Below are 17,267 nucleotides of genomic sequence, written 5' to 3' on the forward strand. Positions count from 1 at the left end.
CGTGTGCTACAGGAGTTGAAGACGAACGGACGGCTCTCATCTATCTAATCGAACGGTGTATGAGGCGGTTTATCTTCGGTTTTGCATCAGCCGGATTACGCGTAGTAGCGGCCCAAAATCAATGGCGTGCATGGTAGATATGCTTTTCTGGCGAGCTCAGCATATATTGAAGGCCTATATTGAAACTGAATCGGAAACGAAGAACCTGAATTCGAGTCGGAAATGAACGAAACGTGAATCCGCCATCGGGCGGAAAACGCAGGCAGCAAGGCAAAGAAGCTGTCAGCCACCGTAACTCGGACTGAACTGAATTCCATGGCGAGTCGGCGAGGCAACCTGTCGAAACAAATTGCCAACGCAGAGCATGGATCCATACGGAAGTTCCTCCCTCCCCCTTCTCAATCATCCAAATCGCAAACTCTGCCGCCGCCCTCTCCACCAACCAAGGCAGTTCGTTCGTCCAGCGCCATGGCTGCCCGCAAGCGACCTGCTGCCGTCCTCGACGCCGGCCACGGCCACGCAGCGGCTCAACATCAACAATCGCCGACGTGCTGCAAGAGGAGCCGCGCCTCCATCGGGACCACCGACGACTACGAGAAGGTGGCCCGCCTAGGCAAAGGCGGCTTCGGCGTCGTCCTCAGGATGCGCCACCGCGTCACCAAAAAGAACGTGGCCATCAAGTTCCTCTCCTCCCCCGACGTCGAAGATCTTGAGCGGGAGGCACGATTCCTCGAGGCCTGCGACGGAAACCCTTACGTCGTCGGCTTCGAGGGCCTGGTGTGCGATCCGGCCACCGGCGACACCGCCGGCCTCGTCATGGAGTACGTCGAGGCGTCGAGCCTCCACTCTTTATTGTGGGACAGGCGCAGCGACCCGCCGCTCCCAGAATCCACGGTGCGCGACTTCATGTGGAAGCTCCTGACCGGCGCCGAAAAGATGCACGCGCACGAGCGCCACATCGTCCACCGCGACATCAAGCCTGGCAACATCCTCGTCGGGAAAAACGGGGAGCTCGTCAAGATTTGCGACCTCGGGCTGGCCATGTCCATGTCCGACTGGCCACCGTACAACAGGGCCGGCACGACGTCCTACATGGCGCCCGAGATGATCCTTGGCAAGAAGGACTACGACGCGCAAGTGGACACGTGGTCCATCGGCTGCGTCTTTGCCGAACTGCTCACCGGCAAGACGATGTTCAAGGGCTACCTCGAAGATGACGACGAAGACAAGACAAAGAATGACATAAGGCAGCTGTGGAGCATCTTCTGTGTGCTCGGGATGCCGGACGAGAGCACGTGGCCAGGGTTCACCTCGCTGCCGCTCACCGCCGAGGCGCTGCGACGGCTGCCGGCGGGGTGCAAGTACAGCCGGCTGCGGTATTCTTTCCCTGAAGACAAGCTATCCGAGGAAGGATTTCAGGTGTTGCAAGGGCTCCTCACATGCAACCCCGAGAAGCGGCTGACGGCAGCTGCCGCGCTGAAGCACCCATGGTTCGATGCTCCTCGTTCCGCCGCCGGCGCCGCTGCGAAGGTCGACGCTCTGTCGTTTCCCAAAAAGAAGGCACCAAGGATCAAGTTCATCCCACCGGCCATTCCCCAGAAGAATCTACTCAAAATCCCGCTCGCCGTGTGGAACGCAGCGTAACGAGTGTAATTAGACTCTCTGGATGTAAATGAGCCATCTATGAGCCATCAAGTAGAACTTGATCGCCGGATCGCCCATTAGTGTTGGCCTGCTTTTCTGAATTCTATGTGTCATTGTGCACATGTTCAGAGAATCAGAGATGTGTAATTGTAAGGTTGTGTTCAGAGATTCATTACAGTGCTGACATATGTTGTTTACATGGCCAGTTGTTATTGAGTTATACTGCACAATTTGTGTTGTTTTTCAGAAATCATGAGCTGATGAGAAAATGTGCAGTTCAAATGTTCTAAGTAACAGAAATCTACAGAGTGATGGATGAATTGATATTAAAAATGTCTTGCTGGTGCAGATTTCATGAGAACTTGTAAATTCAGTAATGGTGCTAGTGCAACAATTGGACAAAGGCCTGCTGGGGAGAATGAACCAAATTCAAGAGCTTAGTGGATCATCGCAATCCGGTTGTACCCTTGCACTAAAACTGAAACTATGGCGTGGATCAGCTCTGTTCAAGCATCTAGCTCTGAAGCAGGAAGCAGAGACTTGAGTCTGCAAAGCAGGAGAAGGGCAGGATATGTATAAGAAAGTAAGTTTCAATACCAAAACAGCAGCAATCAGAGTGGCGCAGCGGAAGCGTGGTGGGCCCATAACCCACAGGTCCCAGGATCGAAACCTGGCTCTGATATGTGTTTTTCCACTTTTTTGATAAATTTCCATTTGGACTTCCATTACTTATTGAGCCGAATCTCTATTTATTTGATATACTTTTACCTTCATTCATTTGCTGCATTCTGCCAACTTCTCTGTGTTGGGTTTTTTCTTTTATTTTTTTTTCGTTGCTCAAGCATCGTCTGGATTTGAACTTTGGAGTTTGCAGTAGTAGCAGAGATGTCATTTTTCTATGTGTACCAGCTTCCAGTGTTGTTCCTGGACAGCAGGAGCAACAGCAGAGCTGTTCTGGGCGAGCCAACATTGGCTTGCAGCCCCAGGCGTGCAATGCCATCTACTACTAACAGGTTGCGGGAGCATCTGGACCCGAGAGCCAAATTGGATTTCCGCTACTAACATCTCTTCTTCTGCTGCTGCTCCTTCAAATGCTCATCAACTCAACTTGAGATAGCTCACGCACACTAACAAAGAACAGTCGGGGTCGCGGCAATAAAGGGCAGGAATGTTAATGTCTCTTCTTAGTAATAGAAGTTCAACCACGGGCCCTTCAAAAAAAAAGAGAGCAGAGTACACAAAGCAAAGAACGGGCAAAAAAGTAACCAAAGCAAACAAAACTGAAACTGAAGAAAGGATCTTTCCCTGGCCAATAACATGCAGTCCACTTTGAGCCAAAATTTTCCAATTTTGTGATTTTTTTGATAAATTTCCATTGGTTCGTGTAGTCCACTTTGAGGGCCAGAGTGGAGGCTAAAACAGCTAAATACAGGACTAAACTAGAACTGGAACCTTTACTTGGCCATACCACAATACCCTTTCTACTTTGAGCGCCATGACGATGCTGCATAAACTATGACGACTACTCCCTGTGTAAAGAAATATAAGAGCGTTTAGATCACTAATGTAGTGTTCCCGAGTGGAATGGCAAAAGGCTGACCCATGAAATCTCTTCCAGCGAGCAGGCACTGAGCAACCTGGAGAGCTTTCTTGATCAGGGGAACAATGTGAGCAGAGAACTGCAGATGCGTGCCATAGAAATACTACAGAACTGGCTTTTGATTCGTCGGCCAACCTCTGCACGGGAATAAAAGAAAATCTAGTCAAGAAGCAGTTGCAGATATTCCTTACTGATGATGAAGGGAGAGAAGAAAAGCTTAGAGTTACGGCTGGGAAATCGCGGGCATTACTTTCCAGGATAAAAACTATCTCTATGTTCATAGTGATGGGACAGAATAACATTCTTGATCATCTCAATGAAATACTTGATGCTAAGAACATCACTTACAGGATAGTAGCATTGGAGATCTTGGAGAATCTGTGCACTCACTGTACATTGGACAAGGATTATCTCAAGGAAGCCTTGCTGCCAAAAGTAAGCTTAAAGACCCGTTCATCTGCTAATTACATAAAAAATTAGCCAGCATGACAATAGTTTTGAATATACTCTTTTAACAGTATATCATCTGGGCAGTGATTGTATTTCCACAAATTACATTATTGTTGCAGGTCCTCACGCAAGTACTGGCCAGTAAACGAGACCTCCCCATAAAACAAAGAACAAATTCTGCACGGGATGAATTGCAGTGTCTTGCAAGAGTGACCGAGACAGTAAAGGCAATTGTCGCAATCAAAAAACATGAAGAAAACCAGGCAATTTCTGGACCGGGTGATGATGAAGAAAACCAACTGCCATCCAAACAAGGAATTCCAAGAAGCTGTTATCGCTTACCTTGGTGATGTGTGTCAGTGCAAATGACTTTCAACGATGTGGCTCGAGAGATTCCCCTCCAAGAGGGTGAATTTGTTCGGAACCTCAAGGCTATAGTAGAACAAAGCTGTGAGGCCAGAGCTGATTGTCTAAGAATCGTGAAGCTTTGCGGCCAGATTGCGATATTAATGCTGCAGCGTGACCATGTCACCGCGGACTTGGAGGAATGTGTGAAGTCCTTGTGTAAGGCCTCAAAGATCATGTCTAACCTTAAAAGTTGCATGCTCTTTGCTGGGACTGATTGCGGAGTGAAGAAGACTGCTAGGCCTCTCCTCTCCGACATTGCCGAAAAAGCGAGCCAGTTGGTTGGTAATTAGAATGTAACCGCTTTCTATCTTCGTGTTGTACTATGTATCAGGAATAAAAATCATGCCCTCGCCTGCTATCTTGGTTGCTTAATCTATCTTTATTAAATGAAGAACTTAAATCCTTACAATCATTCTCGGCCACTGCTATCACGCAGGGCAAAACTACACTGAACGATACAGCCGCAGTCTCCTACAACTTTCCAACTTGAGCCAAACAATCTGACCCCACATTTGTGGTTGGCAATGTGAATAACAGACCACTGTTTTGTGTGTAAAACATGGATCTGCAAGATGCAAAACAGCACCAAAACTATGTTTTTTGACACTGGATCATAATAAGATTTCAAAGGAACACTAAAATTACTTTAATATGAACTGTTACAAAAAATGTGAAGCAATCACATGAAAAAAAAATGGATGACATGTCTTTTTTAGCACATATACTCACTTGCTGTCTTATGCTTTTCTGCTTCACAAATAAGGGCATGCGCACAGTTAGATAGCAGAATTTTTCCTAATACCCATTTGTTATGTATGAGCTTATACGACTGAAATTCTGGTAAAGACTGAAAACTTGGAATGTCAGTGTCATTACATACTACAGGCAGTTTTTGTATCTGGTTATTCTTAGATATCGTCTTCCATGTATCCCACTTCTGAAACCTGAGTTTTATAGCAGCTTTATTATCCCATCTCTCGTGTGGCCTGCATACTTTTTGGAATGAGCAGAAATTTATTCAAGCCGTATTTTATTTTTATCAAACCATGCAGAAGGCCAGCATGTGAAATACATAGAAGGAGAAGAAAGGGACCAAAGGCCCAAGTCTGAGTACACAAAAGTACCACTGGTTTAATGATGTCGTAATTTTTTTGCAGGTCAAAAAGAACTAGTATCAGTTTTATCTATTTCTTATAATTGTAATACATATTGCATGCAGACTCTAAGTAACACCATGATGGCAGCAGCATCATAAGCTTCTTTTCAGTTTACAGATCACCTAGAAATTCACTACGCAACAGGAGAATCACCTTGCTAAGAAAATTACCAGATTATTCCAAATGCACAAGGATAGTTCTTCATTTGTTCGTCATCTGAAGAATGTATCAAAGATAATCAAAAGTCAACGGCAAAGAATCAGACATTAATCAATACGAACAGAACTAAAAACACAGCTACAATACACATAATATCTAGTAGTCTATATACAACCCGATGGTTTTTAATGTTCAAACAATTTTGGAATTTGAAAAGTTAGAATGGTGATCATCGACTGAAAGATTCACAGAAAGATCTTCACAAAAGGCAATTATATATCAGAACAAAATTTGAAGGATAATCTCTGAAAATAAACTATCTTGAAACAGAACGGTACAACACTAACAGAATTAAGCAATAAAATAATAGCTTAGATAAGCTGATGTACCAATGGTTTAAATCCCGGCAAAGGAGTCCCTCCAGATTAATCTTTCAGTAAAACAATATTAAATAGGAGCTCCTAACTCTAAAGCGCGCCGCCTAACTGCAAATTTCTTAACAGACAAATCATACTAAAATACTGACAATTTGTGCATCTCTTGGACTTAACCTGGAGAGAATAACATATTTTGATCGATAGGAGAGCAGTGCTAAACTGCTCATATAAATTCCTCTGTAACCTAAAGCGTATAAATGATAAGGCATTATTAATGCAAAAAGGAATAGCATTAAATCTATGCAGACAATTAAGCAAAGCTAAATTACTTTCCTAGATTTCTTCTACACGGGATCAAATTTCGCATGGAACATCGACCTTTCACTGAGATAACAAAATAACTAGTACTCCCTCCGTAAACTAATATAAGAGCGTTTAGAATACTAAAGTCTAAATGCTCTTATATTAGTTTACAGAGGAAGTACTACTTACAAGAAAAGAAGATGCCGGATAACTTACATACAGCAGATCAACATAGAGCAATCCCCTTTCCGCCCTTCACATGTGCTGAGAAGCCTCTTATTCTCAGCACTTTGACTCGCCGGTATGCCGTACGCTACTGCTGCACCGAGCTGTCTCTGTTAGGGGCAGAGAGAGGTGAGAGTGAGGCCGTCAGATAGGGAGGCGAAAGACTGAAAGTGTGACGGCGCACTGACTCCTGATCTATCGGGCCCTCCTATCGTTAATCTTGCGATGAGAGCCTGAAGACTGGTCGGTCAACGCATGGGCTGTAGGTACGCGGAGCACAGGTGGCCAAATTTGACGGGAGACCGAACCTAGGTAGTGCGCTGGCGATGGAGGAAGAGAACGGCGGCCGCTGGGCACGGCACGGAGAAACCGGGAAACGGCGGCCGCTGGGCTCGAGGAAGGAGATAGGCCGGACTCCACGCAAAAAAGGAAAAAAAAAAGAGATAGGCCGGACGTGAGCGTTTGGGCTTGGAAAACCGATCTGATCTAACGGCTCACAGGTGCCCCCGGTTTCCCTAAAAAAAGGCTAGTGCTACAAATCAACCGGCTGATGCCATGAAGATTTAAACCGCCTCGCTGGCCGTTTGATCAGCCCCACAACACCGTCGGATCCCTCCTCTCAGCCGGTTTGAACGGTCAGCGCCCAAACGATCTCCTTCCCACATCGCACAACAACCCCCTTCCCTCCTACAATCTTGCAGCACCTGCAGCCGCCGGCGAGTACTGCATCGGAGCCCAAGTAGCCGTCACCGACGCTTCACTGTAGGGAGAACATCGGCGCGGCGGCGCTCCATCGAAGCACCCGACGCCGCAGGCTATGCTTCATTGAAACACGTGCCGCTCTGATGATGCTTCAGTGCAACCCTGGCGGCCACCGGCGAAGGTCCATTGCAGCATTGGTGGCCACCGGTGAAGGTCCATTGCAGCACTAGACGGCTCTCGACGGAGCTTCATTGCAACATCGACGGCCCCCAGGCGAAGTCCATCGGCGACAACGTTTCATTGCAACCTCGGCAGAGCTTCAACGATCCGGTGGTGTGATGTCTACTACGTAAACTTCTTCTTGTAGACGTTGTTGGGCTTCCAAGTGTAGAGGTTTGTAGGACGGTAGCAAATTTCCCTCAAGTGGATGACCTAAGGTTTATCAATCTGTGGGAGGCGTAGGATAAAGATGGTCTCTTTCAAACAACCCTGCAACCAAATAGCAAAGAGTCTCTTGTGTCCCCAACACACCCAATACAATGGTAAATTGTATAGGTGCACTAGTTCGGCGAAGAGATGGTGATACAAGTGCAATATGGATGGTAGATATAGGTTTTTGTAATCTGAAAATATAAAAACAGCAAGGTAACAAGCGATAAAAATGAGCGTAAACGGTATTGCAATGCTTCAAAACAAGGCTAGGGTTCATACTTTCACTAGTGCAAGTTCTCTCAACAATGATAACATAATTAGATCATATAACAATCCCTCAACATGCAACAAAGAGTCACTCCAAAATCACTAATAGCGGAGAACAAACGAAGAGATTATTGTAGGGTACGAAACCACCTCAAAGTTATTCTTTCTGATCGATCTATGCAAGAGTTCGTAGTAAAATAACACGAAGCTATTCTTTCCGTTTGATCTATCCTAGAGTTAACTAGAATAACACATTAAGATACAAATCAACCAAAACCCTAATGTCACCTAGATACTCCAATGTTACCACAAGTATCCGCGGGTATGATTATACGATATGCATCACACAATCTCAGATTCATCTATTCAACCAACACAAAGAACTTCAAAGAGTGCCCCAAAGTTTCTACCGGAGAGTCAAGACGAAAATGTGTGCCAACCCCTATGCATAAGTTCACAAGGTCACTGAACTCACAAGTTGATCACCAAAACATACATCAAGTAGATCATGTGAATATTCCATTGTCACCACAGAAAAGCACATGCAAGACATACATCAAGTGTTCTCAAATCCTTAAAGACTCAATCCGATAAGATAACTTCAAAGGGAAAACTCAATCCATTACAAGAGAGTAGAGGGGGAGAAACATCATAAGATCCAACTATAATAGCAAAGCTCGCAATACATCAAGATCGTGCCGAATCAAGAACACGAGAGAGAGAGAGAGAGAGAGAGAGAGATCAAACACATAGTTACTGGTACATACTGAAGGAAATATGCCCTAGAGGCAATAATAAAGTTGTTGTTTATATTTCCTTATATCATGATAAATGTTTATTATTCATGCTATAATTGTATTAACCGGAAACTTAGTACATGTGTGGATACATAGACAAACAGAGTGTCACTAGTATGCCTCTACTTGACTAGCTCGTTGAATCAAAGATGGTTAAGTTTCCTAGCCATAGACATGAGTTGTCATTTGATTAACGGGATCACTGTTAGAAATATGCCCTAGAGGCAATAATAAATTGGTTATTATTATATTTCCTTGTTCATGATAATCGTTTATTATCCATGCTAGAATTGTATTGATAGGAAACTCAGATACATGTGTGGATACATAGACAACACCATGTCCCTAGTAAGCCTCTAGTTGACTAGCTCGTTGATCAATAGATGGTTACGGTTTCCTGACCATGGACATTGGATGTCGTTGATAACGGGATCACATCATTAGGAGAATGATGTGATGGACAAGACCCAATCCTAAGCCTAGCACAAGATCGTGTAGTTCGTTTTCTCAGAGCTTTCTAATGTCAAGTATCATTTCCTTAGACCATGAGATTGTGCAACTCCCGGATACCGTAGGAATGCTTTGGGTGTGCCAAACGTCACAACGTAACTGGGTGGCTATAAAGGTGCACTACGGGTATCTCCGAAAGTGTCTGTTGGGTTGGCACGAATCGAGACTGGGATTTGTCACTCCGTGTAAACGGAGAGGTATCTCTGGGCCCACTCGGTAGGACATCATCAAAATGTGCACAGTGTGACCAAGGAGTTGATCACGGGATGATGTGAGTTACGGAACGAGTAAAGAGACTTGCCGGTAACGAGATTGAACAAGGTATCGGGATACCGACGATCGAATCTCGGGCAAGTAACATACCGATGGACAAAGGGAATTGCATACGGGATTGATTGAATCTCCGACATCGTGGTTCATCCGATGAGATCATCGTGGAACATGTGGGAGCCAACATGGGTATCCAGATCCCGCTGTTGGTTATTGGCCGGAGAACGTCTCGGTCATGTCTGCATTGTTCCCGAACCCGTAGGGTCTACACACTTAAGGTTCGATGACGCTAGGGTTATAGGGAAAGTATGTACGTGGTTACCGAATGTTGTTCGGAGTCCCGGATGAGATCCCGGATGTCACGAGGAGTTCCGGAATGGTCCGGAGGTAAAGATTTATATATGGAAAGTCGTTGTTCGGGTTCCGGGAAAAGTTCGGGTTTTTTCGGTATTGTACCGGGAAGCTTCCAGAAGGTTCCGGAGGATTCCGGAGGGATCTGGAGGTCCGGAAAATGTTCCACCACGTCCAATACAGCAGCATGGGCTGTAAGGGGGCGCCCTAGACTTAATGGGCCAGGGGCACCAGCCCCCCAAGGCCCATGCGCATGGGAGAGGGGAAACCCTAAGGGGGAGGACCTCCACTTGACTTGGGAGGTACTCCTCCCCCCTTTGGCCGCCCCCCAAGCCCCATCTAGGGCTGGCCGCACCCCTTGAGGGGGAAACCCTAGATGGGGGGCACAGCCCTCCCCCTCCCCTATATATATTGGGGTTTTGGGGCTGCCCAACACATGAGAACATCTCTCTTTCAGCGCAGCCCTACCCCTCTCCCTCCTCCTCCTCTCCCGCGGTGCTTGGCGAAGCCCTGCGGGATTGCCACGCTCCTCCATCACCACCACGCCGTCGTGTTGCTGCTGGATGGAGTCTTCCCCAACCTCTCCCTCTCTCCTTGCTGGATCAAGGCGTGGGAGACGTCACCGGGCTGCACGTGTGTTGAACGCGGAGGCACCGTTCTTCGGTGCTTAGATCGGAATCAACCGCGATCTGAATCGCTACGAGTACGACTCCCTCATCCGCGTTCTTGCAACGTTTCTGCATCGCGATCTACAATGGTATGTAGATGCACTCTCCTTCCCCTCGTTGCTAGATTAGTCCATAGATTGATCTTGGTGATGCGTAGAAAATTTTGAATTTCTGCTACGTTACCCAACAGTGGCATCATGAGCTAGGTCTATGCGTAGTTTCTATGCACGAGTAGAACACAAAGTAGTTGTGGGCGTCGATTTTGTCAATTCTTCTTGCCGCTACTAGTCTTATCTTGTTTCGGCGGCATTGTGGGATGAAGCGGCCCGGACCGACCTTACACGTACGCTTACGTGAGACAGGTTCCACCGATTGACATGCACTAGTTGCATAAGGTGGCTAGCGGGTGTCTGTATCTCCCACTTTAGTCGGAACGGATTCGATGAAAAGGGTCCTTATGAAGGGTAAATAGAAATTGGCATATCACGTTGTGGTCTTACGTAGGTAAGAAACGTTCTTGCTAGGAACCTATACAAGCCACGTAAAAACTTGCAACAACAATTAGAGGACGTCTAACTTGTTTTTGCAGCATGTGCCTTATGATGTGATATGGCCAGAAGATGTGATGAATGATATATGTGATGTATGAGATTGATCATATTCTTGTAATAGGAATCACGACTTGCATGTCGATGAGTATGACAACCGGCAGGAGCCATAGGAGTTGTCTTTATTTTTGTATGACCTGCGTGTCATTGAATAACGCCATGTAAATTACTTTACTTTATTGCTAAGCGCGTTAGCCATAGAAGTAGAAGTAATCGTTGGCGTGACAACTTCATGAAGACACAATGATGGAGATCATGATGATGGAGATCATGGTGTCATGCCGGTGACAAAGATGATCATGGTGCCCCGAAGATGGAGATCAAAGGAGCAAAATGATATTGGCCATATCATGTCACTATTTGATTACATGTGATGTTTATCATGTTATGCATCTTATTTGCTTAGAACGACGGTAGCATAAATAAGATGATCCCTCACTAAAAATTTCAAGAGACGTGTTCCCCCTAAATGTGCACCGTTGCGAAGGTTCGTTGTTTCGAAGCACCACGTGATGATCGGGTGTGATAGTTTCTAACGTTCGAATACAACGGGTGTTGACGAGCCTAGCATGTACAGACATGGCCTCGGAACACATGCAAAACACTTAGGTTGACTTGACGAGCCTAGCATGTACAAACATGGCCTCGGAACACAAGAGACCGAAAGGTCGAGCATGAGTCGTATAGAAGATACGATCAACATGGAGATGTTCACCGATGATGACTAGTCCGTCTCACGTGATGATCGGACACGGCCTAGTTTGACTCGGATCATGTATCACTTAGATGACTAGAGGGATGTCTATCTGAGTGGGAGTTCATTCAATAATCAGATGAACTTCATTATCATGAACATAGTCAAAAAGGTCTTTGCAAATTATGGCATAGCTTGCGCTTTAGTTCTACTGGTTAACATATGTTCCTAGAAAAAAAATTAGTTGAAAGTTGGTAGTAGCAATTATGCGGACTGGGTCCGTAAACTGAGGATTGTCCTCAGTGCTGCACAGAAGGCTTATGTCCTTAATGCACCGCTCGGTGTGCTGAACCTCAGCGTCGTCTGTAGATGTTGCGGAACATCTGACATACACGTTTTGATAACTACGTGATAGTTCAGTGCGTAATGCTAACGGTTTAGAATTGAGGCACCAAAGACGGTTTTGAAACGTCGCAGAACATATGAGATGTTCCGAGGACTGAAATTGGGATTTCAGACTAGTGCCCACGTCAAGAGGTATGAGACCTCTGACAAGTTTCTTAAGCCAGCAGACTAAGGAGAAAAGCTCAATCGTTGAGCATGTGCTCAAATTGTCTGAGTGCCACAATCGCTTGAATCGAGTGGGAGTTAATCTCCCAGATGAGATAGTGATGGTTCTCCACAGTCACTGCCACCAAGCTAGTAGAGCTTCGTGATGAACTATAACATATCAGGGATAGTTATGATGATCCTTGAGCTATTCGCGATGTTTGACACCGCGAGAGTAGAAATCAAGAAGGAGCATCAATTGTTGATGGTTAGTAAAACCACTAGTTTAAGAAGGGCAAGGGCAAAAGGGATACTTCTTGAAACAGCAAGTCATTTGCTGCTCTAGTGAAGAATCCCAAGGTTGAACCCAAACTCGAGACTAAGTGCTTCTGTAATGAGAGGAACGGTCACTGAAGCAGTACTACCCTAGATACTTGGTAGATGAGAAGGCAGGCAAGGTCGACAGACGTATATTGGATATACATTATATGAATATGTACTTTACTAGTACTCCTAGCAGTACCAGGGTATTAGATACCGGTTCAGTTGCTAAGTGTTAGTAACTCGAAATAAAAGCTGCAGAATAAATGGAGACTAGCTAAAGGTGAGATGACGATATGTGTTGGAAGTGTTTCCAAAGTTGATGTGATCAAGCATCGCATGCTCCCTCTACCATCGAGATTTGGTGTTTGCGTTGAGCATGATTGGATTATGTTTATCGCAATACGGTTATTCATTTAAGGAGAATAATGGTTACTCTGTTTATTTGAATAATACCTTCAATGGTCTTGCACCTAAAATGAATCTCGATCGTAGTGATACACATGTTCGTGCCAAAAGATATAAAATAGTAATGATAGTACCACATTCTTGTGGCACTGCAATTTGAGTCATATTGGTATAGAACGCATGAAGAAGCTCCATGTAGATGGATCTTTGGACTCAGTCGTTTTTGAAAAGATTGAGACATGCGAACCATGTCTATTGGTATATATGCATGGAGAAACTCCATGCAGATGGATCGTTTGGACTCACTTGATTTCGAATCACTTGAGACATGCAAATCATACCACATGGGCAAGATGACTGAAAGTCCTCGTTTTCAGTAAGATGGAACAAGAGAGCAACTTATTGGAAGTAATACATTTTCATGTATGCAGTCCAATGAGTGCTGAGGCATGCAGTGGATATCGTTATGTTCTTTCTTCACAGATGATTTGAGTAGATGCTGAGTGTATTTACTTGATGAAACACAAGTCTGAATTATTGAAAGGTTCAAGTAATTTCAGAGTGAAGTTGAAGATCGTCGTGACAAGAGGAGAAAATGTCTGTGATATGATCATAGAGATGAGTATCTGAGTTACGAGTTTGGCACACAATTAAGACATTGTGGAAAGTGTTTCACAAGTAATACCGCCTGAAACACCATAGTGTGATGGTGTGTCCGAACATCATAACTGCACCCTATTGGATATGGTGCATACCATGATGTCTCTTATCGAATTACCACTATCGTTTATGGGTTAGGCATTAGAGACAACCGCATTCACTTTAAAAGGGGCACCACGCAATTCCGTTGAGACGACACCGTTTAGAGAAACCTAAGTTGTCGTTTCTTAAAAGTTTGGGGCTGCGATGCTTATGTGAAAAAGTTTCAAGCTGATAAGCTCGAACCCAAAGCGGAAAAATACATCTTCATAGAAAACCCAAAACAGTTGGGTATACCTCCTATTTCAGATCTGGAAGCAAAAGTAATTGTTTCTAGAAACGAGTCCTTTCTCGAGGAAAAGTTTCTCTCGAAATAATTGAGTGGGAGGATGGTGGAGACTTGATAAGGTTATTGAACCGTCACTTCAACTAGTGTGTAGCAGGGCACAGGAAGTTGTTCCTGTGGCACCTACACCAATTGAAGTGGAAGCTTATGATAGTGATCATGAAACTTCGGATCAAGTCACTACCAAACCTCGTAGGACGACGAGGATGCATGCTACTTCAGAGTGGTACGTGATCTGTCTGAGATATCATGTTGTTGGACAATACTGAACCTACGAGCTATGGAGAAGCGATGGTGGGCCCATATTCCGACAAATGGTTAGAAGCCATAAAATCCGAGAGGATCCATGTATAAAAACAAAGTATAGACTTTGAGAGTACTACTTGATGGTCGTAAGGCTGTTGAGGTAAATGGATCTTTAAGAAGAAGACGGACATGGACGGTAATGTTACCGTCTATGAAGCTTGACTTGTGGCAAAGAGTATTTCCACAAGTTCAAGGAGTTGACTACGATGAGATTTTCTCATCCGTAGCGGTGCTCAAGTCCGTCGGAATCATGTTAGCATTAGCTGCATTTGTGAAATCTGGCAGATGGATGTCAAAACAAGTTTCCTTACCAGTTTTCGTAAGGAAAGGTTGTATGTGATACAATCAGAAAGTTTTTGTCGATCCTAAGGATGCTAAAAGGTATGCTAGCTCCAGCGATCCTTCCATGGATTAGAGCAAGCATCTCAGAGTCAGAATATACACTTTGATGGAGTGATCAAAGTTTTTGGGTTTATACAAAGTTTGTTAGAAACTTGTATTTACAATAAAGTGAGTGGGAGCGCTACAACATTTCTGATAAGTATATGTGAATGACATATCGTTGATCCGAAATGATGTAAAATTTCTGGAAAGCATAAAGGGTTGTTTGAAAGGAGTTTTTCAAAGGAAGACCTGGATAAAAGCTACTTACATATTGGGCATCAAGATCTATAGAGATAGATCAAGACGCCCGATGATACTTTCAAAGAACGCACACCTTGACATGATTTTGAAAGAGTTCAAAATAGATCAGCAAAGAAGGAGTTCTTGGCTGTGTTACAAGGTGTGAGTATTGAGTAAGACTCAAGACCTGACCACAGCAGAAGAGAGAGAAAGGACGAAGGTCGTCCCCTATGCTTTAGACGTAGGCTCTACAGTATGCTATGCTGTGTACCGCACATAAAGTGTGCCTTGCCATGAGTTGGTCAAGGGGTACAATAGTGATCCGGAAATGGATCACATGACAGCGGTCGAACTTATCCTTAGTACCTAGTGGACTAAGGAATTTTCTCGATTATGGAGGTGAAAAGGAGTTCGTCGTAAAGGGTTACATCGATGCAAACTTTGACACTAATCCGGATGACTCTGAGTAGTAAACCGGATTCGTATAGTAGAGCAATTACTTGAAATGGCTCCAAGTAGCGCGTGGTAGCATCCACAAAGATGACGTAGATATTCGTAAAGCACACACGGATCTGAAAGGTTCAGACCTGTTGACTAATAACCTCTCTCACAAGCATAACATGATCAAACCAGAACTCATTGAGTGTTAATCACATAGTGATGTGAACTAGATTGTTGACTCTAGTGAACTCTTTGGATGTTGGTCACATGGTGATGTGACCTATGACTGTTAATCACATGGTGATGTGGACTAGATTATTGACTCTAGTGCAAGTGGGAGACTGTTAGAAATATGCCCTAGAGGCAATAATAAATTGGTTATTATTATATTTCCTTGTTCATGATAATCGTTTATTATCCATGCTAGAATTGTATTGATAGGAAACTCAGATACATGTGTGGATACATAGACAACACCATGTCCCTAGTAAGCCTCTAGTTGACTAGCTCGTTGATCAATAGATGGTTATGGTTTCCTGACCATGGACATTGGATGTCGTTGATAACGGGATCACATCATTAGGAGAATGATGTGATGGACAAGACCCAATCCTAAGCCTAGCACAAGATCGTGTAGTTCGTTTGCTCAGAGCTTTTCTAATGTCAAGTATCATTTCCTTAGACCATGAGATTGTGCAACTCCCGGATACCGTAGGAATGCTTTGGGTGTGCCAAACGTCACAACGTAACTGGGTGGCTATAAAGGTGCACTACGGGTATCTCCGAAAGTGTCTGTTGGGTTGGCACGAATCGAGACTGGGATTTGTCACTCCGTGTAAACGGAGAGGTATCTCTGGGCCCACTCGGTAGGACATCATCAAAATGTGCACAGTGTGACCAAGGAGTTGATCACGGGATGATGTGAGTTACGGAACGAGTAAAGAGACTTGCCGGTAACGAGATTGAACAAGGTATCGGGATACCGACGATCGAATCTCGGGCAAGTAACATACCGATGGACAAAGGGAATTGCATACGGGATTGATTGAATCCCCGACATCGTGGTTCATCCGATGAGATCATCGTGGAACATGTGGGAGCCAACATGGGTATCCAGATCCCTCTGTTGGTTATTGGCCGGAGAACGTCTCGGTCATGTCTGCATTGTTCCCGAACCCGTAGGGTCTACACACTTAAGGTTCGATGACGCTAGGGTTATAGGGAAAGTATGTACGTGGTTACCGAATGTTGTTCGGAGTCCCAGATGAGATCCCGGACGTCACGAGGAGTTCCGGAATGGTCCGGAGGTAAAGATTTATATATGGAAAGTCGTTGTTCGGGTTCCGGGAAAAGTTCGGGTTTTTTCGGTATTGTACCGGGAAGCTTCCAGAAGGTTCCGGAGGATTCCGGAGGGATCCGGAGGTCCGGAAAATGTTCCACCACGTCCAATACAGCAGCATGGGCTGTAAGGGGGCGCCCTAGCCTTAATGGGCCAGGGGCACCAGCCCCCCCAAGGCCCATGCGCATGGGAGAGGGGAAACCCTAAGGGGGAGGGCCTCCACTTGACTTGGGAGGCACTCCTCCCCCCTTTGGCCACCCCCAAGCCCCATCTAGGGCTGGCCGCACCCCTTGAGGGGGAAACCCTAGATGGGGGGCGCAGCCCTCCCCCTCCCCTATATATATTGGGGTTTTGGGGCTGCCCAACACATGAGAACATCTCTCTTTCGGCGCAGCCCTACCCCTCTCCCTCCTCCTCCTCTCCCGCGGTGCTTGGCGAAGCCCTGCGGGATTGCCACGCTCCTCCATCACCACCACGCCGTCGTGTTGCTGCTGGATGGAGTCTTCCCCAACCTCTCCCTCTCTCCTTGCTGGATCAAGGCGTGGGAGACGTCACCGGGCTGCACGTGTGTTGAACGCGGAGGCACCGTTCTTCGGTGCTTAGATCGGAATC

The 17,267-nt window shown here is 45.4% G+C and overlaps 1 protein-coding gene and 1 long non-coding RNA gene across 2 annotated transcripts; one reads left to right on the forward strand and one right to left on the reverse strand.

Moving 5' to 3' along the window:
- The first annotated feature begins 285 nt into the window (after positions 1-285).
- LOC123100191 (putative cyclin-dependent kinase F-2) lies at positions 286-1,952 on the forward strand. The gene has a single exon (XM_044522153.1). It carries the CDS (start codon positions 316-318, stop codon positions 1,642-1,644), a length of 1,329 nt encoding a protein of 442 aa, XP_044378088.1. The 5' UTR covers positions 286-315; the 3' UTR covers positions 1,645-1,952.
- A 1,020-nt stretch (positions 1,953-2,972) lies between these two features.
- LOC123098349 (uncharacterized) lies at positions 2,973-6,795 on the reverse strand. Its single transcript, XR_006447724.1, has 5 exons — positions 6,512-6,795; positions 6,315-6,433; positions 5,430-5,475; positions 3,593-3,701; positions 2,973-3,381 (listed from the first exon to the last, which is right to left on the reverse strand). It is a non-coding gene; the product is annotated as an uncharacterized lncRNA (long non-coding RNA).
- Positions 6,796-17,267: the final 10,472 nt, after the last annotated feature.

The sequence above is a fragment of the Triticum aestivum genome, chromosome 4D, assembly GCF_018294505.1.
Source record: "Triticum aestivum cultivar Chinese Spring chromosome 4D, IWGSC CS RefSeq v2.1, whole genome shotgun sequence".
In the NCBI taxonomy this organism is placed as follows: domain Eukaryota; kingdom Viridiplantae; phylum Streptophyta; class Magnoliopsida; order Poales; family Poaceae; genus Triticum; species Triticum aestivum.